The sequence below is a fragment of the Rhinopithecus bieti genome, unplaced genomic scaffold (assembly GCF_001698545.2).
Source record: "Rhinopithecus bieti isolate Rb0 unplaced genomic scaffold, ASM169854v2 scaffold_7438, whole genome shotgun sequence".
NCBI lineage: Eukaryota > Metazoa > Chordata > Mammalia > Primates > Cercopithecidae > Rhinopithecus > Rhinopithecus bieti.
This window is the reverse complement of record NW_016805589.1, coordinates 107,186-129,754: the sequence shown is the minus strand read 5'-3', so window position 1 is coordinate 129,754 and position 22,569 is coordinate 107,186. Positions and strand designations below refer to the sequence as shown.

Genomic DNA, 22,569 nt, shown 5'->3' with positions numbered 1-22,569 from the left:
AAAAAAAAAAAAAAAAAAAAAAAAAACAAAAAAACACACACACACAAGAAGATAAAATGCAGAAAAGTTAGAATTATATGCTGTGTTCTTATTGTTAAATTTCTGCTTTTCTTTATTCAATAAATGTCAAATTGCCTGAACAGTTTTACTTACTAAAGTAATAAAAATGTATGTGCATATTCTTTACACTATTTCCCGATAACTCTATAGCTTGTTAAATTCAGCCTTTCACTTAAAACATTTTCCTCTAGGATTTCTCTGACATGTCAAACTCTAGTAGTATTTCCACCATTGGCTTGTTTGTTAGTTCTTCATCTTTCTTCTGCTCCAAAAAGTGAGTATTTTCCAGAATTATGCCTTTAACCTTTTTTCCCCAATCTTTTTATTTAACATTTCTATTTCCAGGGCTTTAGACTAGCCTATTATTTGAAGTATTCTTAACTCCATATCTGCAACCTCCTATTTTCATTTTCTACCTGACATTTTAACCTGTATACCCTAACATTGCCTAGAAAATGAGTCAACCAAAGTTAGAAGAATATCTAATCAATAATCACCCAAAACCCAAATCATTAAAGAATCACAATTTTTATAGCATGGCAATTCTCCACACTTACTCATATGTATTTTTATGATTTCTTTTCCCTTGCCTACCATATTTAAAGTTTGTATACATTCCATCTCTCCTTTCATGTGAGATAATTTCTGTCTTTATTAGTAGAGCTTTCACTCGATTGCACTAAAATCTTCAGCAAGTTTATCCTTCTATTGACCAATTGTCAAGACATTAGACTTCCATTTGGGAGATAGGCTACATGACCATGAGCCAATCTTCTCAATGCTAAGGCTAACCGCTTTCCAATATGAGTCATATTTTACAGAAAACATGTTGTCTCTTTCTTGGTACACTCTTTGTTCAAGGTTTTTCTTCTATTACTTCATCTTTATGTGTCAAAATTCTATTCATCTTTCAAAGTCCACCTCAAAAGTAAATTCTCCATGAATGCCTTCATTGTAGATGATTAAGAGCTCCTCTGAATTTCTACAAAATTCTTACCAAAAACGAAGGTAAAATAGGAAAGGTGAATAAGGGCACTTTCTGTGAAATAATTTAAATTTCTCATCACATTATTTACACAAAAAATATTTCTGTAGTTGACTCTAAATAGTAGCAAACAATTTGTAAAGAAAATAGTATTTCTCGATATTTCAGGAGTTTGAGACCAGCCTGGGCAACATGGTAAGACCCCATCGCTACAAAAAATACAAAAATTAGCTGAGTATGGTGGTGTGCGCCTGTAGTCCCAGCAACTTTGGAGGCTGAGGTAGGAAGATCACTTGAGCCCAGGAGGCAGAGGTTGCAGTGAGCCCAGATTGTGCCACTGCACTGTATCCTGGGCTACACAGTGAGACCGTGTCTCAAAAATAATAATAATAATGATGATAATAATTGATGAATACAGTTTGGGTGGCTAAGGAGGATCCCCTATCAACTTCAAGTATTTCCCAATTTAGGGAATTCCTATTTAGGGTATTTAAAACTTTCTTAATAATATGCTAGGAAGGTTTTAAATATACATGCATGTAAGCATAAAAACAAAGCAATGAAAACAGAATGACAACTACCATCTTTGAAGGTCAAAGATATTTATAGATTTTTCTGCAAAACAATATTCTTTCAACAAGAGCAGCAAACTTGGTCTGCTTGTGGTGAATGACATATTACTGCTCAATGGTAAATAATTATATTGATTACCAAACAGATTTTTGACTTTGTTATACCTCTACCCTTATTCACGTTAAAAAGAAAACAGTAACATCCTAAAATAATTTCCTAAAGTATATTAGAATATTAGGAACTGTGAAAATTGATCATCAGTTCTGTGTTTTATTTTATTTTATTTTATTTTTGAGGCAAGGTATTGCTCTGTCACCTAGGCTGGAGTTCAGTGGCATGATAACTGCACTTGGAGCTCCTAGGCTCAAGTGATCCTCCCACCTCAGCCTCTTGAGTAGCTGACACTACAGACACACATCACCATGCACAGCTAATTTTACAAAGTCTCTACAAAAGATGCACAAGCTGGTCTCAAACTCCTAAACTGAAGGAATCCTCCTGACTCAGCCTCCTGAAATGCTGGGATTAGAGGTGTATGCCACCACGCCCAGTTAACTATCTTTTTTTAACCAACCAAATTATTTGTAAAAATTTTTTAAAAGTCTGGACAATTAAGTTATTGTTTCATTAATGTCCCTAATACACTACTGGATTAATAAATCATGATATATCCATAAAACAAAATAAGATGCAAATACTTTTAAAAATAAGAAAGCAAATAATCAAAAAGAAGGAATAAGCGCTAATGAAATAATATGCCACAAAACCCAATATATAATTTAGGCTGGATGCGGTGGCTTACACCTGTAATCCCAGCACTTTGGGAGGCTGAGGCAGGCAGATCACTTGAGCCCAAGATTTCGAGACCAGCCAGGGTAACATGGTGAAACTCTGTTTCTACTAATAATATATATATATATATGTGTGTGTGTGTGTGTGTGTGTGTGTGTGTGTGTGTGTGTGTGTGTATTTAGCCCAGCATGGTTGCCAGCATCTTTAATCTCAGCTACTTGGGTGACTGAAGCATGAGAATCGCTTGAACCAGAGAGGCAGATTTTGCAGTGAGCTGAGATCGCACCACTGCACTCCAGCGAGGGCGACAGAGTAAAACTCTGTCAAAAAAAAAAAAAAAAAAAAAAACCATAATTAGTGGAAAAACAAACAAAAAGTGCATTGAAGGGTAGGTTTCTACTGTAATCACTTCTTTAAAAAAAAAAAAAAAGGAGATGAAAGGCAGGCTGGGTGCGGTTGCTCTGTCTGTAATTCCCACACCTTTGGGAGGCCATGGTAGGAGGATTCACTTGAAGCCAGGGTCTCAAGACCAGCCCTCGGGAAACAAGACTCACTCTGGTCTCTACAAAAATTAAAATAAAATCTAGCTGGCCAATGACATGCAGACTGTATTTCCAGCCTACTCCAGGAGGGCTGAGACGGGAGAATCCTGTGAGCCAGGACTGCCAGTGAGCTATAATCCTGCCACTGCATGTTCAGCGCCTAGGTGCAATTGAGTGAGATCGTTGTCTCAGAAGAAAAAGAAAAGAAAGGAAAGAAAAAGAAGAGAAAGGAGAAGGAGAAGAGGTGAGGGAAGGCAAGGAAGGGGCAAATTCTAAATATATATATAGGCGATTTACAATTTGGCGATTGTAAATACGTCCACCCCCTCCCAATATTATATACAATTTGGCAATAATATCTTGGGAATATACAACAAAACTAAACCGCTTCAGAAATTCGAAAGCGTAAGTGAATGGCTTTGGAGTGCGAGGAGACAACGAGATTTTTACTAATGTTACTAAGATTTCCCTCTTTGAAATTTTCATGCTGAATATATTTCTGTATACAAACAAGGAACAAATCAAAAAATACTATTGAACTGCTATTTAAAACTATTTTTAAATTGTTTCATATTTGATTCATCAAGAACATGGCCAAATCAATTTCAACAACGTAAGTTAAAAGAAGCTCGCGGACCTCACCCAAATATGATAAAAAGAAGATAACATTAGATGTAAAAGAATGTTTAAAATTCAAGTTCTCAATATAAAAATGCAAATTGAACAGATGATTTTGCCCCTCTATATTTTATAAAATGAGGACAGTACATAGAATAAAATATTACGCTAACAAATATATATTTGAAATTTGTTTACTATCCCCGCCCTTCTCCTAGTATTATCACCACATATGGAAATGTAAACACCCTTGATTTGTAAAATAACACCTGATAGAGAAAAGGCTGAATCATTGTTCCAGTTAGCAAGTCCTTCTCCAAAAATAGGAGAGTAGCCAACATAAACCATAGATTTTGATCTACAGTATTACGTATCCCAAAGTGTATATTCAAAGGTACTTCCAAAATTAGTGCAAATACAGCGCTAACACTAAAACAAATAATTATATGTACAAAGTTATCAACTAAAAAAGAAATTATGAAGAAAATTTAAGGCAGGGACAATGAACTAATTATTTTAAAAGTGTTGGAAGCAAAAAAAAAAAATGCTTATTATGGACTCACATTGTTCTGAAGAGGAGGACCCTTGAGGAAGGCTGCGCGACTGAAGGGCATGAGTCTGTCTTGGGGTGGGCCCTCCCCAGAGCATCATCCTCTGCGGCTCTGCTGGAGCAATGACAGCTCCCCACCCGGGCTGGAGCACACCAGAGCTGGGCTTTACCAGGACCACATGCAACCTCGGAGGGGACGGGCGCTGCAGCACCGCACCAAACGCGGTGTCATTGCAGAGGGTAAAGACCCAACAACTGGACCGGAGCAGATGGCGATGATTCAGGTACACGTTTGACATCCATCAGTGCCACCTCTGGGCTGAATGCCCACCCGATGCCCGCGACCGACGCCTTTGGTGACTGGGCCGCTTTCCACCAGCGGCACCAGCACGGTGGCTGTGGCTGTCAGCGAGGGGCTCCCCATGGTCCTTCACCAGCCCAGAAGGCGGTGGCGCGGTGCGTCCGTCTCATCTAGGCTCGGTTATGCTGATCCTCGCCAGTGTAGAGGGCCCACGCGTTGAACGGGATGCGTGCACTGGCGTGCGGACAGGTTGAATCGTACGAAAGCCACGCGTTGTGGCCTTGAGTCATGCGTCACACTGCACGTCCTTCGCACGACCATGGCCCACGCCCACAGACCGCGGCCACGCTCGCCACAGCGCACCAGTGCCACCCACCGAGGCGCCGCAGCACCGGCGCGTATGTCGTTCCGTCCAGCACGAACACCTCAGCGTCCGTTGCTGCTCAGATGACGGCACGCCCGCGTTTCCCGCGCGCGCTCACCTGGAACTGCAGCAGCTCCAGGCTCCTCGTGGTCTAGCGGCTGAGCGCGTCACCTTGCCGCTCTCGCGTGCCCCGACACGTAGCTCGACAGCGCTACCGTGGCGTCAGGTCGCGGTGCACGCGCGAAGAGCGGCCACAAGCCGTTGTACCGCGAGACTCGAGCAGCCCGCTAGACCACGAGGAGGCTGTAGGGTGCACTTCGCAGCAGCGTTTCTTCTTTGCGCCGTGCTGCAGCGGTCCCCCGCCGACAGCTGGGAAGATCGCGGCAGCCCAGTGGTTGTTCGCTTCACAACACCGTGTACTCGGACTGCGCTAGGAAACGTGAACGCCGGCGCGTGTGCGTTCACAGTGCGCCACCTGTCCACAGACACGGCTGCCACCCAGCAAAAGCAGCCCCGCATGCGCCGCGCGGTCACACCAAGCTCATAGGCCGACACGCTCTCGCGGTCAGGACGCTGGTCCAGCACCACATGAATATAATTCTTGAATAAACACCAACCTAACGGGGACGTGGGGTCAAGGAGCAGGAACCATGTCCATGGGATCCAAAATCTCGGTCAAACACGCTAATCAAAGTGATGACTGTACCTGGCTGGGCATCCTCTGAAACAGGGAGAGACAAGGAAGTGAGAGTCAACTGTGGAGCATTGTCATTTACATCCACAACTTCCACAAGAACTGTACAATGGCCAGCCAGTGGTAGGAAGCCTTTATCGACAGCCTCTACTGGGATCTTGTGTGCTCTACTTTCTTCAAAATCCATGTGTCCTATCACTGTGATTGCCCCACTTACGGGGTCCATGTGGAACTTGGATTTTATATCTGGAGAAACATCACTGGAGAAGGAATAAATAATATCCCCATTCAAGCCTTCGTCTAAATCTGAGGCATTGGGGTGAATCACCAGCGTTCCGATGGAAACGTTTTCTGGTAATTTCACCGTATAGAGGGTTCTGTCGAACACTGGGGCATTGTCATTGACGTCCAGTACTGTGATGAGTACCTGAACGGTGCCAGTCAGTTCAGGTTTGCCTCCATCGGTGGCCGTGAGCAATAAATGAAGCTCCGGAGTTTCTTCTCTGTCCAAAGGTTTCCGTAATACAAGCCCAAGAGGTTTTACCTGCTGGTTGCTGGTTGGCACGTCCAGGGAGAAATACTCACTGGGAGTCAGTCTGTAAGTGAGCAAGGCGTTGTCCCCGATATCTGCATCGGACGCGCCCTCTAGTGGAAACCGAGAGTCAAGCGGCCTGGATTCCGCGATGAACAGGTTCTTTTGTGTCGCTGGGAACACGGGAGAGTTGTCGTTAATGTCCTTCACCTCCACGTCCACATGGAAAACCTGCAGCGGCCTGTCCACGATCACCTCCAGGTGGATGCTGCACTCCGCGCTCCACCCACACAGCTCCTCGCGGTCGATCCGAGAATTTACAAACAAAATGCCATTCTGAAGATTTACCTCCAGAAGGTCCCCACGGAATTTGCACACCGCCCGGAACAGGCGCGGCACCAGCTCCGCCAGCTCCAGCCCCAGGTCCTGCGCGATGCGGCCCACGAAGGTGCCGTGTTTAGCCTCCTCGGGGACCGAGTAGTGGAGCTGGCCTCTCCCCGCCTCCCAAGCTGCTAGAATTATAATAAACAGCAGTAGATGTCGGCCCCCTGGGTCGTATCCACTCTGGCACACCATTTCAGATTATTGGCGTTTTTTTTTTCTAGTCAGCAAAACCTGCCTCTGAATTTATAGGAATGTTTTTATCCCTTCATTGCAATCTCGATGTGTGGCCATTGTGCATCTGAAGAGTGAAAGAGAGTGGAGCGTCTTTCCAGTGTGAACAGGAATGACTTCCTTTTGTTGATTATGAAAGAATTTGCGGTAAAGAGCGACATCATGTGGCCCAAATGCTAAGTAAGAATTACAAACTATTAATCTGTTGAAAAGTTTTATTTCAAACTCTGAATTTTTTTCTTCATTGTTGTTAAAGGTTAAAATAGCATTTCTCATGCTTGTTAGAAGCATTCTTAGGCGACTGATGGCTTTTGAATACTTAGCGTGAACATAATTGTAGCTTCCTCATGCCTTAGAAAAACTTTTTTTCACACAATTTTAAATAAAGACAGAAACCTAAGTGACAACATGAATCTGAACAACTGCAAGTTTAAATTCCTTTGATCTGGATCCCAGGAAACTTCATATTCTTGATTCAGTACCCCTTGTTAAGAAAAATCCTGTACTCTTTTAGGGACCCAGGATCTCAAGAATCTACTGATTGATGAAAGAGAAACTTAGAAAGGGGTGTGTGTGTGTGTGTGTGTGTGTGTGTGTTTTCTTTTTAGGAGGCATGAAACGTTAGCACCTATCCAGACACTTTTCTTGGGAAAACAAAATAAGAGAAGGTTTGGGGAATCTTTGAAGGGGAAGAATTTGAATCATGTGAACTTTCTGAGGAGGAAGTATTCTGAATTTTTTGCTTTAGCAGAATCTATATATACTGTTTCAGGAGTTCATAATTTTATATTTGTTTCCTCATTCTATCCTTTCAAACACTTGTGTGTTATGATATATGCCTATTTATACAATCTCAAATATGATTTGTATTATTTCTTTTATAATATGTTTATTTTATTAGATAAATTTCAGTGCTCAGCCATCTCATGTAAAGCAGCCCTTTGATCAAGTCTTGAGTTATTTCATCCTTTTTGGATCTATCTTACTGTGTTAGTTTTCTTGAATGTTTCACTCCAATGTTCCCAATGGCAATGTAAAATAATTATGTCTGTATTCAGATGTTTTCCTAAATAAGTTTTCATAATTGCTGCTTTCCTGGAGTATTGCAGTGGCTTCTTATTGTGTAACCTGTCCGTTCCTATTTCATTCTCCTTCATTTAATCCTTGCAGTCATTTTCCTTAAACACTTTTGATTCCCATTGCTTCACACTTTTTGGCAGCTTTCATACAACTTTTGAAGAGTGTCAAAATTACTTGTCTAGTACTCAAAGTTACCCAGAAGGTTTTTCTCATTTTACTTTTCTTGCTTTATATCACAGTCTCTCTTATAGGAACCATGTGCTTTACCCAAAGTTGACTATTCCTTATTTCTAGGTACATTTGGAATTTTCCTTGTACTCACTTAAGTTACTCTGTTCTCAAGAATACCTATTAGTCTCCATATTTTCCCAGGGAAAACTCTTTCCATTTTATAACCAGTAAAACATCATGACTCTTCACGGACTCCTTCAACAAGGGAAAAAGGCAAATGTTTTTTTTCTATTCCAATAACACTGTGATGTACCTTTCTAGCACCTCTTACAATATTCTTCCTTTTACTATCGTATTTATGTAGGATACTTATATTTATTTATCTATTAAATTTGAAGCCAGGGACTGGGTCTTGTTAATTCGATGATTCTCAGCAGGCACAGTGTGATACTCTTAAAGACCCCCCTAGAAACTTTTAAAAAAACATTTACTCACTAGCAACGCTACAGTTCTCTACTTCCTAAGAAAGTATGCTGTTTTGAGGTTGTTAGATATCATTATCTACACAAATGGTGATCTTCGGTATAATCAGAGACAATTCTGCCACTCTTAAGTATGTAGAGGTAGTTTTTTAAATTTTGGTGCAATATTAATTACATGCTTTAAAATTATCATGTACTTCTTTTAGAAAACAGAAAATACTACTAATGGTTTCTGCCATTTCAAAAATGGAAAATGCTCACATTAGGGAACACAAACCTCAACTCAGTCCTCTAATGGCCCTTAAGCAACTTTTAAATGTGGGCAAATACACCATTCATGCTTAACATAGTCTAATATTTCCTGGGAACGTGGACAACACAAAAAGTCAAAACCACCTTCAGGAAATCACTGAGGACTCAGCAGTTTAAATGTCTTTTGAATTCATAAAACTTTTCCACTGTCCAAGTCTTCATTCAATTTTCAACTTTGAAACACACATTTTAAATTACTTTTAATGTGGAACATGGCATTTAAAACGTTAGAGACATCTCGGATTAATTTGGTAATTATGGCCTCACTATGAATAACAAAAATTCAATCTTTACATAAAATGAAAACAATATAGAATCCATAATGAGAGTTTCCTAACATAAAATGACATGAAGTTTTTATTTTCCTCTTCGGAAAACTAGTAGCAAATTTTATTAAGCACTTACTATTTGGCAAACACAGCTATAAGCACCTTACAGTATCAACTTACTAAAGCTTTATGAAAATTCTATCATTGAAACTAGTGTTTATCATACCAACTTTACAGAAGAAACTGAAATGGAGGTGAAACAATCCATCCACAAAACAAAATTGGTAGCAATGAAGTTTAGGCAAGGTAGGATAGCACCAAAAGTCACACTTAATCACTACTTTTTGCTGCTTTTCATTTAAAGAAATAATGAATAGCCAAGCATAGTGACTCACTCCTATAATCTTAGTACTCTGGGAGGCCAAGGTGGGCAGATCACTTGCAACCAGTAGTTTGAGACCAGCCTGGGCAACATGGAGAAACCCCGTCTCTACAAAAAAAAAAAAAAAGGTGGAGGGCATGGTGGTGCTCGTGTGTAGTCCCAGCTACTCCAGTGGCTGAGGTGAGAGAATCACTTGAGCCCAGGAACTCGAGGGTGCAGTGAGCCATTATTGCACCACTGTACTCCAGCCTGGGTGACAGAGCAAGACCCTGTCACACACACACACACAGAGAAAATAGTGAATAGTTTAAATTACTGTGTAGAAACAATGGAAATATTAATACAAAAAATAGATTTAGACTCCATGAAGAGAAGACCATCAAATGAAATTCAAACAGAAATAAGAGAGCTGCAATGCCAGAGGAATGCAGTTTTCATATAAATTTACTTGATCACAAGGTCCAAAATCTCTTGAATCACTATTTTTCCAGTATTTAGATCAGTAGTAAATAAATCAACCATAACAACCAGAAGTATTCAGGCTGATAATTATTGTTTTTGTCCTTTATTCCTCAATGGTTTAAAAGGGGACAATAAATAAACACTATTGTCTCCTGGAATCACAAGTCTGAAAAGGGAACCACAGATAAAAAGTATGATGACCAGAGTTCTTACACAAAATGGATAAAATCAAAGTGTTAATAAAAGTCTCAGCAGAAAAACATTGAAATGGAAAGTGTAAAAGCATAATTGATACAGCGGTGCTCAAATATCAATATATGATCAAAAAAGAGTATATGTAAAAATATTTTCCTACAGCTCAAAGGCAAACAAATGAAAATCCTGTATAATTAATCAGAAAAAAATGCTACTAAGAATCTGAATTAAAATGCAACAGAAAACGACATGTCCCAGAATATTTTGGTTTGAAGACAAAAATTCTGAGGTGCAGATTGTGGACAATGATTTCTAATTCCACTTAAATTATAAATATTAGAGAAGCAAAGAGATTATAATAAGAAACAGAATAAAATGAAAATACGTAAATTTTGTAAAATTAATTAAAATTAAAAACAGAAATATAGAAAACAAATCTGCGGAAAAAATTATGAATTTAAAATAAAATTAACTGTTAATTATGAAAATTCACTTACTTTGGCATCATGGTCTTCATTTAAAGCCTGATTCTCCGCCCTACCCATAACAGGACAAGGTGAAAGGCTGGGGCTGAAGGCCATGAGATCCATCTTGGGTGGGCCCTCCCCAGAGCACACCCTCTGCCGCCTCTGCTGCGAGTGTGACCAGCTCCCCACCGCGCTGGAGCACACCAGCGTGGGCTTGCCCGCCGTGCACGCGCCCTCGGCGGGCGGCGCCGAGCACCGCAGCGCGGTGTACAGCAGTAGCGTGAGGACCAGCAGGCTGGATACCGCACAGATGGCGATGATCAGGTACACGTTGACATTCACCAGCGCCGCCTCTGGCCCCGCGGCGCCCACCGACAACTGCGATGACGCCTTTGGAGCCTGGCCATTCTCCACCAGCGACACCAGCACCGTGGCCGTGGCCGTCAGCGCCGGCTCACCGTGGTCTTTCACCAGCACCAGCAGCCGGTGGCGCGGAGAGTCTGCTTCGTCCAGGACACGAGTCGTGCTGATCTCGCCCGTGTACAGCCCCACGCGAAACGGGAACCGAGCGCTGCTTGCCACTGGCTGCAGCTCATACGAAAGCCACGCGTTGTAGCCCGAGTCGGCGTCCACTGCGCGCACTTTCGCCACCACTTGGCCCACACCCACCGACCGCGGTAACAGCTCGCTCACTGCACCACCAGTGCCACCCACCCGGGGCGCCAGCAGCACCGGCGAGTTGTCGTTCTCGTCCAGCACGAACACCTGCAGCGTCACGTTGCTGCTCAGAGGCGGCACTCCCGCGTCGCGCGCGCTCACCTGGAACTGCAGCAACTCTAGCTCTTCATGGTCCAGCGGGCTTGCCAGCGCGTACACCTTGACGCTCTCCGCGGGGCACGACAGCGTAGCTCGCCAGCGCCAGCGCTCGCCCACCCCCGCCCCCAGCGGAGTAGGGACACCGGCGTTTCTCCCTGCGCGTTCCGCTCCCGCGAGACACTGTTGAAGATGTGGCAGGCCCGGCGGGTTGTTCTCTTCACGACACCGTGTATCGGACCTGCGGCGAAGCCGGCGCGGTTGTGGTACGTCGGCCACCTCCACAGACACGTGGCCGTGGGCCCACAGGTGACAGGGCGAGCCCCGTCCCGCGCGGTCACCACCAGCTCATAGGCCGACACGCTCTCGCGGTCCAGGGTGCCGTCCAGCACCAACGAGTAGTAATTCTTGAAGGTGGACACCAGCTTGAAGGGGACATGGGGCGTCAGGGAGCAGGTCACCTGCCCGTTGACACGTGAGTCAAGGTCGTTCACGCTAATTAGGGCGATGACAGTACCGAATTGAGCGTCTTCACGTACAGGCAAGGATAAGGAAGTCAATGTTATCTCAGGGACGTTATCATTTTTATCCAAAATTCTCACTAAAACGGTGCAATGACCCGCCATAGGAGGATGACCTTTGTCCGTTGCGTCAACGCGGATTTTGTATAAATTTACTTGTTCAAAATCCAAATTACCCCGAATCACTATTTCTCCTGTATTTCGATCTATGCTAAAGTGGTCAATAACTATGGCTGCAACAAGGCTATTAAAAGAGTATGAAATTGCCCCATTCGCTCCTTCATCCCGATCAGAAGCATTCAGTCTGATAACTGTCGTTCCATTGCCTGCGTTTTCGAATATTCTTACTTCGTATTCAGGCTGCTCGAAAGTGGGAGCATTATCATTCACATCCAGCACTGTGACCAGCAGGTGAACACTCCCTGTAAGCTCAGGTTTGCCCCCATCTGTGGCTGTCAGGAATAAGTTGTGTGCAGGAGCATCCTCTCTGTCCAAGGATTTCCTTAATATGAGCCCAATTTGTTTATTGTCATCACTGTTTATTTCCACATCTAGCCCGAAGTATTCGCTAGAACTGAGTTTATAGGTTAAGATGGAATTTGAGCCCACATCTGCATCTGACGCGCCCTCCAGTGGAAACACAGAATCTGGCAGCCTAGATTCGTAAATCAGCACTCTTTGTTCCTCTACCGGGAACAAGGGCGGGTTGTCGTTAATGTCCCTCACCTCTACGTCCACATGGAAAACCTGCAGCGGCCTGTCCACGATCACCTCCAGGTGGATGCTGCACTCCGCGCTCCTCCCGCACAGCTCCTCTCGGTCTATCCGAGAATTCACAAACAAAATACCATTCTGTAGATTTACCTCCAGAAGGTCCTCGTGGTTTTTGGAGGCCATCCTGAACAGGCGCGGCACCAGCTCCGCCAGCTGTAGTCCCAGATCCTGCGCGATGCGGCCCACGAAGGTGCCGTGTTTGGCCTCCTCCGGGACGGAGTAGTGGAGCTGGCCGCTCCCCACCTTCCAGGCTGCCAGGAGCAGAAACGGGAGGAGCAGACATTGCTTTCCCAATCTGTCTTCCGGGGTAAACACCATGTCAAATACCTCTTGTTTTATTTCCATTAGAAGATCTTCCCCATAAAGATAAAATACTGTAAGTTCCGGAATTTATTAATCCAATTCTTCTGCGTCCGCCATCATTCAACAGTCAGGGAATGATGCAGTAATAGAAGAAATGTGAATGGTGGCTAGCTATAACTTCATGGTAGACAGCGACATCATGCGGCTCCAAAAGGTAAGAAATTAATTCACATAACGGTGCTATACTATATAATTTTAAAATGGTATCTTCTTTTCTCTACTTTTATAGTAAATCCTCCTCACGTTTGTAATTTGCACAGGCAGTGGTATCTTAGTAGCCTTAGAGTAAGGGATCTAATTATTCACAGCTAAACAATTTTTCTACCAGTATTTGCAACATTAGTATCAGCCAGTTTAGCAAATTTAAGTGTTTACGAAACTACTCTTTAAATCAGAAATGTAAACTATTCTACACACTTTTAGAAAAGAAACTTGTCCACATATGTCTGTCATAGGACATGCTATTATATAGTGCTCTAGGGAAAAATGTAACTTAAAATCATCAAATTTTGGTTGAATTTTTAAAACTTTATGGATTGTTGAAGTCCATGCTTTCTTTGTTCAACAAATATCAGACGCTCTTAAGGTTCTTTTGTGTAATGATGGAAGATAAAATTCTAGAGCATATTCTTTATCACATTTAATTTATCTGCAGCTTATATTAGGATTCTCGCTTAAAATATTTTCTTTTCATATACTTTACCACTTCAGTTCTAGTGGAATTTCTACCCATTGTGCTTTGCTGTTTTTGATTCTACAGCTGTTCTTAAATGATCTCGTTCTTTTCTCTCAACTTCAACCCTGTCCTATATCCTTTCCTTTAATTGTTCTTACTCACTTCCAAGTTTTGAATAAGACTTTTATTGAGGTACTTACAAATCCATATCTTCATCCCTTCTTTCTATGTTTCTAATTGTCATTTTCACCTATACATGCTGACTCCTAGAAAACAGTTTGTTAAATATCAAAACATGACCAATTATTAATAATCCCCAAATTCAAATTTTCAAATTCATATTTTTAATGACATGAGCATTTCCCATGTCATCTATATCACTTTTTAAATTACTCCTTTTCCCTGGCTTGCCTTATTCCACATCCACCTAAGTCCATCTGTCTTTCACATGCTATCATATTTATCTTTATGAGTACAGCTTTCATTGAATTTTACTAAACCTAGAAATTCCAAGACATTTGAGGAACTTCTAGTAACCTAATATGTAATCACATATTAGGTGATCAACTTTTTGAAGGTTATTTTCAGTTACTCTCCAATATGAATCTTATTTTTCTGACAATATAGACCACTTGCTCTTCCTCTTTCCCAATACTGTGTTTGTTTTAGCTGGATTTTTAAATTACATCTACATTTACCTGCAAAAATGTTACCCTCACATAAAAGTCAAGGCCAAATATCAACTTCACCCTTAATTTAACCTTAATGTTATCCATTGGAAGTGATTGAACCCCTCCTTGAAAGGAGAAAATTAGAGCCACCAATGAGACTTTTCAAATTACATGATCATCTTCACCTTACTCTGAAATTCTGATATACAGTAAAATGCCTCACAGAATATTGTAACACAAAAGCCTTTTCTTCCGTGTGAAATTCTTTCTTAAAATAATTAACCTGGATCTATTTAGTAGTTCTTATCACTGACTTTCTACTGTAGTTATTTTGGGCAAACAAAGGGTTCAATTTCCTAACCAAAAACAATCCCCAAAACAAGAGGGTCCTATAAAAAAGATAAACTGCACAAAATATATATAAAAACTTGATATGTAAAGAGATATATAAATAGTTTATATCACAGAATAAGATAACTTGATTTTTGAAAATTTGACCGTGGTTAACTGTAGATTTACAGAGTGATAAAAACTATTTCTCAATTTCTAGGACTTCCTCAAAGTAGCTCAGGATATTAGGAATATATAAATAGCATCATAGAAGGGTATTTATAAAATTAAATGCATATGAGAATAAAAGAAACAGGCAAAGCAACAGAAATAGGGAATTCACATTTTATCATGTAAAGTGTAGACTAGTTATTACCTATAAACCCACACTTTTCCCCTCAAAAGAGTAGAAAAACGATTCTCATTATTTCAGATGGAGAGGACACTTGTCTAGAGTAGTCTCAAACATATAGATTTAATAAACAATTCTTTGTAAACAACTCAAGAGGGCAGTTTGTATCATGGTATATGTATTTTTTAATCTAAAAATGAAAAGTAACAACAAGCAGTAAAATTTCCCAACCAAAATATAGCAGAATTTGCACAACTGAGGGGGTTCACAATTACTCCTCATCAATACAATAATTTAGGCTGGGCATGATGGCTCACGCCTGCAATCCCAGCACTTTGGGAGGCCAAGGCGGGTAAATCACCTGAGATTAGGAGTTCGAGACCACCCTGACCAACGCGGTGAAACCCCAAGTCTAGTAAATACAAAAAATTAGCCAGGTGTGGTGGCACATGCCTGCAATCCCAGCTACTTGGGAAGATAAGGCAGGAGAATTGCTTGAACCTGGGAGGCTGAGATTGCGCCATTGCACTTGTTTGGGCAACAAGAGCAAAATTCCATCTCAAAATATCTAATATATATTAGATACATAGTTTATAAATTGAAAAATATGCAAGTTTCCAGAAAATTAAATCATTGTTCTACTAAATGTTAATGTTAAGATAAGGGAAAAATAACCGATTGTATTTCTACACAATGGAACACCATAGATCCAGATAAAAGAAAAACAAATCTACTTCAGTAATGATAACTCATGATCATCAAGATATATTAGTAAATGAAAAAAGCAAGATTAAAATCAATACTCATATGTTTTTTAAGGGGGGAGGGAAGTTTATTTGCATATGAAAAAAATCTCTAGAAGGATACCCAAGAATGTTTTGATTTCATGAAGGACGTGAAAGAGAAAATTTAACTGTATTCTTTTGCACCTTTAGAACAGTAAACTATGTATATGTGTTTCCTATTCAAAAGATCAATAAAATGAAAAATGTAATCTTTAAATTACAGTTATCAAATTCATCATAGGTATACAGGTGAACTGCTTAGGCAAAGTTGAAATAAACAATATACTGCAAAAATATAATTGAAAACAGAAACTAAATTAGTGTAATAAAATAATAATTTAAACTCAACAGAAACAAAAAGGTAAAATTGGAAGGGTGGTGTTAAAACATTTTTATAGGCCAGGAACTCTTGCTCAATCCTGTAATCTTAGTACTTCGGGAGGCTGAGATGGGAGTATGGCTTCAAACTAGGAGTTCAATACCAGCCTGGGCAAAGTAGCAAGACCCCTATCTCTAGAGAAAAAAACAAACAAACAAACTTTAATTAGCATGTGCATGTAGTCCAGCTACTTGGGCGGCTGAGATGGGAGGATCACTTGAGCCCACGAGTTTCAGGCTTCAGTGAGCTATAATCAGGCCACTGCAGACTGAACAATAAAGGGTCTTTAAAAATAATAATAAAATAAAATAAATTCTCATGGAGTCATAAACTCAGACTTTGAGAATGACTCCAAACTATGTCCTACAATTATTATCCTACATTTTTAGAGATGCGAAATTCAAATGCTAATATAAAATTTAATTTTTAAAATACTTAATATCACAGAAAGCTGATGAATCTATTACCCTAACAGAAAAACATCATTAAAAGCACATAGTACATGAATTAGTGCAATAATTGTGTACTACAATATTTATGTACTAGGGCGTAATTTTTAAAAACAAAAAAAGTGGGTGAATGTGACAATATTTAAAAATTGGGAGGGAAAGTTGGATGTTAATATTAGAAAACTCACGTTGTCTGCAGAGGTGGGACCCTGAGGAAGGCTTGGACTGAAAGCCATGAGGTCCGTCTTGGGTGGGGCTTCTCCAGAGCACACTCTCTCCCTCCTCTGCTGCGAGTAGGACCAGCTCCCCACCGCGCTGGAGCACACCAGAGTGGGATTGCCTCGCGTGCGCACGACCTCGGTGGGCGGCGCCGAGCACCGCAGCACGGTGTACAGCAGCAGCGTGAGCACCAACAGGCTGGACACTGCACAGATGGCGATGATCAGGTACACGTTGACATCCACCAGGGCAGCCTCGGGACCCACAGCGCCCGCCGACGCCCGCGATGAGGCCTTCGGCGCCTGGCCACTTTCCACCAGCGACACCAGCACTGTGGCTGTGGCTGTCAGCGCGGGCTCTCCATGGTCCTTCACCAGCACCAGAAGGCGGTGGCGCGGTGCTTCGGTCTCATCCAGAGAGCGTGTTGTGCTGATCTCGCCTGTGTACAGCCCCACGCGGAACGGGATGCGCGCACTGCCAGGCGCTGGCTGCAGCTCATACGAAAGCCACGCGTTGTAGCCCGAGTCGGGGTCCACTGCGCGCACCTTCGCCACCACTTGGCCAGCACCCACCGACCGCGGCACCAGCTCGCTCACTGCACCGCCGGTGCCACCCACTCGAGGCGCCAGCAGGGCCGGCGCGTTGTCGTTCTCGTCCAGCACGAACACCTGCAGCGTCACGTTGCTGCCCAGAGGCGGCACGCCCGCGTCGCGCGCGCTCACCTGGAACTGTAGCAACTCTAGCTCCTCGTGGTCCAGCGGCTGCAGCACGTACACTTTGCCGCTTTGCGCGTGCACCGACACGTAGCTCGACAGCGCGCGCTCGCCCACCCGCCGCTCCACCAGCGAGTAGGACACCAGCGCGTTCTCCTGCGCGTCCGCGTCCCACGCAGACACCGTGAAGATGTGGCAGCCCGGCGGGTTGTTCTCCTTCACGAACACGGTATACTCGGACTGCGCGAACGCTGGTGCGTTGTCGTTCACGTCGGCCACCTCCACAGACACGCTGGCCGTGGCCCACAGTGAAGGCGAGCCCCCGTCCCGCGCGGTCACCACCAGCTCATAGGCCGACACGCTCTCGCGGTCCAGCACGCTGTCCAGCACCAACGAGTAGTAATTTTTGAAGGTGGACACCAGCTTGAAGGGGACGTGGGGCATTAGGGAGCAGGTCACCTGCCCGTTAGCACCTGAGTCACGGTCAGACACGGTGATCAGAGCAATGACCGTGCTGACTGGAGCGTCCTCTTTCACAGGCAGGAAAAGGGAGGTTATGGCCATCTCTGGGGTATTATCATTCACATCCAGGAGTTTCACTACTACTTTACAGTGTCCTGTTAATGGGAATGCACTTTTATCCATGGCATCAATATTAATTTCATATGAGTTACAGTCTTCATAATCCAGTTCCCCCTTAACTTTTATTTCACCAGTATTAGAATTAATTATAAATTTGGACTTTACATCGTCAAGAACAAGATTACTAAAGAAATACACTATGTCCTTATTGATGCCCTCATCTGCATCTGAGGCGTTCAGTTTAATAACTAATGTCCCACTTGGTGCATTTTCCAACAATCTGACATTATAAATGGATTTATCAAATTCTGGGGCGTTATCATTAGCATCCAATACATTGATCAACAACTGAACTGTACCTGTTAGTTCGGGTTGTCCTCCATCAGTTGCAATCACTAATAAACGATGTTCTTGTGTTTCTTCTCTATCTAAGGATTTCCTCAAAACTAGCTCTAAAAAGTTCGTTTCTTCTTCATTTGTTTTAACATCTAAGTCAAAATATTCGTTAGGATTTAACTTGTATCTCAATTGTGCGTTTGCTCCGATATCCAAATCCGACGCGCCCTCTACTGGAAACCGCGAATCTGGCATTCTTGACTCTAAAATGAATAATCTTTGTTCTTGTCTGGAGAACCTGGGCGGATTGTCGTTAATGTCCTTCACTGCCACCTCCACATGGAAAACCTGCAGCGGCCTGTCCACGATCACCTCCAGGTGGATGCTGCACTCCGCGCTCCGCCGGCACAGTTCCTCCCGGTCGATCCGAGAATTCACAAACAAAATGCCATTCTGCAGATTTACCTCCAGAAGGTCCCTGCGGCCCTTGGACGCCACCCGGAACAGGCGCGGCACCAGCTCTGCCAGCTCCAGCCCTAGGTCCTGCGCGATGCGGCCAACGAAGGTTCCGTGTTTGGCTTCCTCCGAGATCGAGTAGTGGAGCTGGCCGCTCCCTGCCTTCCAGTAGATGTGGAGAAGCCACAGCAGCAGGAGCCGGGATCCCGGACTTCCTCTCCGGGAATATACCATCTCAATCTCGTTCCGATTATCAGCTCTCTATTGCATCACCACACTATGTATTTTGTAAATTCAATTCCCAATTACCTATATATTTTTATATTATCACCTTTTTGGGCTACTTGGCAGAGCCAAAAATGGAAGGTTCTTTTCCTTTCTGTCTAAGGAAAATGTACTCACTGTACTCCTTTTGAGGTTGGGAAGGGAGAAAAACCTTGCGGTGTCCAGCGACATCATGCGGATGAAAGGGTAAGTGTTTTACTTTGTTTTGCTTTGTTTAGCTTATATTCGTCAATATTTCTCAAGTATTCTCACTTTCAATGATATGATTCTTATCATTTTTTAAAATCACTTATCTCTAATCAAAATACATCATTAAACTCTATCTTCAAATGCGTCAGTATAAGTGCATCATTAAAATATTACAGAAACATGCATCTAAAGTCATGTAACCCCAATCCTTACTAGAGAAGTTTGTATTGGTGCATTTTATATAGGGAGGAGTTTATATATTTCCAAACTGATAAAAATAACTTTTAAGAGTTAAAGTTTTGACTTTTCTCATCTCTATTTAAACATATCTAATTAAAATTTTGAGTTTTCTGTATTAGTCAATGGAATGTTTGTATGCTATCTCCGTGTTACTCATAAACCAAATTTTTATTCCAATTTCAGTGTTTAATAGTGGCATTCTGTTTATGTTATTTTCAAAAACAACTAAAACTATTTTAATGGCATTCTCACCTGAGTTTTTTCTTGGAGGTCTAATCTTCAAATCGATGAAAACCTACTTCTTTATCTATAACACCTATCTACTTTTATATTACCCCAAAACTGTAATGAGGATATTTCAACTTTCTAGAAATCAAAAGCATAATAGAACAACTTTGGTAAACGTCTTTGCACTATTTTCAAATTAGTAGCACCTAGATAGCATTTCTTCAAGTTGCTATTACTGATAAAGCAATTATTTAAAATTGTAAAATACATAGCTTTGCAGTTACATAACAAGTCAAAATCCTAACATTTTCTATACGACATACTATTTCACAAAATGTTCAGGTTCCAGTAAATACAATCATGTTGAAAAGAATATCATTTTATTAACCAGGCTACCTTTATGTTAGTTTAATGACTTTTTAGTCTCCCAAATGTTTACTGGGTGGTATCATTTGAACACGACCTAGAAAATATAGTAAACACTTAATAAATACGGGCAAAAGAAAATGTCACCAAGTTTTCTATTGGAGAAATAGCTAACAGTCTGCTTGTACATATACTCCTTAAAATCCCTTAAATATTACAAAATATCCCTTACCTGTGAAGACAAGAGGGACCACGAGATCAGCAATTCTATTGTTGGATACTTTTACATTTAAAATATAGCTTAATAAGAAAACAAAATTACCAGAAAATGCAAAGTCAGTGGAAATTCACTTGATTTCTGGAATTCAAACTTGTAAAGAAATAAGATATTGTCACAGAATTGTTTCTGATACAATCTTTAAAGATGTATTTACCATTTCCCTTATAAGATTCTTACTATCTCTATTATCATGACTTTGCAGTAATACTTGGATCATTGAAACACAAATCAATTTCCAAGACTATTTGCCTAATAGTTGTCATACTGATAATTTTAAAATATTTTAATACGCAATGGTTAAAAACATAAGAAAATGATAATAAATATTTTAAAATAGCATTAGCTGACGTTAGCCACTTTCTACTATATAACAGTAAATAATGTAAAACTACAAGGCTATGGAATAAATTACAGTAGAATTTTATACAGAATACACAAATAAAACCTTTGAAAAAAGTAAATATTAAGTATTTAAAAGGCAAATTAACAGTGTAGTATTAACAATGTGTACATTGTAATCTGCAGAGTATTATGGTAAACACTGAGTATTTTAAAAGATACACTCAATGGAGAAAAAGTAATCAACAATATCAGTTCACATGCTCTTCTCAGTCTGGAAAAAATATCTCATGTACTTATATAGATATTTCAGGAGAAAACAAGACTCTTGACTTTTGATTCATTTTCATATCTGTTAAACTATATTTAATTATATTTACTTTTCGAATTATCACTTGCATTTGTGCTACAGTGATCAACTCTTATCTTGAATATTCTTTTCTCAATAACTATAGATTATCTAATCTCAATTTCATGGGAGACTCCATAGGAAACTACTTTTTTTCCTATGGAAAAAAAAGTAGCTGGGACTACAGGCGCCCGCCCCCACACCCGGCTCTGTAGCCCAGGCTGGAGTGTAGCAGCGCGATATCGGCTCACTGCAAGCTCCGCCTCCCGGGTTCACGCCATTCTCCTGCCTCCCGCCCCCACACCCGGCTAATTTTTGTAGTTTTAGTAGAGGCGGGGTTTCACTGTGTTAACCAGGATGGTCTCAATCTCCTGACCTTGTGATCCGCCCGCCTTGGTCTCCCAAAGTGCTGGGAATACAGGCCTGAGCCACTGCGCCCGGCCAGGAAAAGAACATTTTTAAAAATCTTCTAAGCCATTTTTTTCAATCAAATATTACAGATTATTTTCTTGACTGATCCAGTTAACCTCTCCTTTAGATATTTCAGTCATGTTTAAGCACCATTGTGTAAAAAGAACTTCTTCCTTGAGAAAAAAATTTAGATTTAAAACTGTGTAGTATTTTAAAGTGTCTCCAATTAATTCACTAAAAGCCTTTAGAAATACACTAACACAAGAAAATTTAATCTTCATAAGGGTATAAATGTCCTTTATTCCTTACAAAACCCAGAATAAAATTTTAATAAGCTGTATTTTCTTCTGTTATCTGTAGAAATTATATAGATATACCAGATTGCATGAAGAGGAAATGTTGAAGCAATTGTATAAAATGTATAAATAATTTATGCACATATGTCATTTGATCCTTCAAAAATTAATTCTGTATAAAAATTAATTTATTCTATTATAAGGATAGTAAGAAAGGATACCATGTGCATGTAATACACATCTTAGCACTGCCTGTATAATGATTCACAGAGAAAGGTATAACTGCCCTATAAGGGAGTGTGCTAAAATATCCATATTATATATCCTCTTTGGATAAAAAATATGAGAATAGTTCTAGCATATCCCTGAGATAGTGAAAAATTAAATTAATCATTTTTATGCAACTATATTGCATTCATTAATGTCAGATTATCTCACTTAGTGGAAAGGGACAATGAAGCTAAATTCAGGAGCTGTAATCTCAGGCATCTTTTTTATGCCTCTACCTATAGTTGTTTCTATACAACTGGGTGACAAAGAGTCTCACTCTGACCCAGGCTGGAGTGCAGTGGTACAGTCAAGGTTCATTGTAGCCTCAGGCTCAAGTCTCCAACTTCAGCCTCCCAAGTAGCTGGGACCACAGGTGTGCACCACCACATCTAGCTAATTTTTTTTTTTTTTTTTTTTTTTTTTTTTAAAAATAAGTCTCTCCTTTTTTTTC

At 41.1% G+C, this 22,569-nt stretch overlaps 4 protein-coding genes across 4 annotated transcripts in view; all 4 read right to left on the bottom strand.

The window, feature by feature from the left end:
• LOC108530172 (protocadherin alpha-8-like) overlaps positions 1 to 6,787 on the bottom strand; it is a 10,425-nt gene extending 3,638 nt beyond the window's left edge. Inside the window, exon 1 of the mRNA XM_017872868.1 lies at positions 5,842 to 6,787. Within this exon, the coding sequence (XP_017728357.1) occupies positions 5,842 to 6,587 (746 nt within the window). The 5' untranslated portion in view covers positions 6,588 to 6,787. The remainder of the gene's footprint in view (positions 1 to 5,841) is intronic.
• Positions 1 to 22,569, bottom strand: part of LOC108530157 (uncharacterized) — a 234,641-nt gene that overhangs the window by 174,571 nt on the left and 37,501 nt on the right.
• On the bottom strand, positions 10,459 to 13,054 carry LOC108530169 (protocadherin alpha-6-like). The gene is given in 2 exon segments (XM_017872865.1): positions 10,459 to 11,571; positions 11,574 to 13,054. Coding segments are annotated over 2 exon segments (2,439 nt in total). The 5' UTR covers positions 12,900 to 13,054.
• LOC108530170 (protocadherin alpha-5) lies at positions 16,587 to 19,329 on the bottom strand. Its single transcript, XM_017872866.1, has one exon. The coding sequence runs from the start codon at positions 19,097 to 19,099 to the stop codon at positions 16,667 to 16,669; it is 2,433 nt and encodes an 810-aa protein (XP_017728355.1). The 5' UTR covers positions 19,100 to 19,329; the 3' UTR covers positions 16,587 to 16,666.

Bases quoted from the DNA above. Each gene is read 5' to 3' on its own strand.
- LOC108530170 (XM_017872866.1), bottom strand. From the start codon at position 19,099: ATGGTATATTCCCGGAGAGGAAGTCCGGGATCCCGGCTCCTGCTGCTG.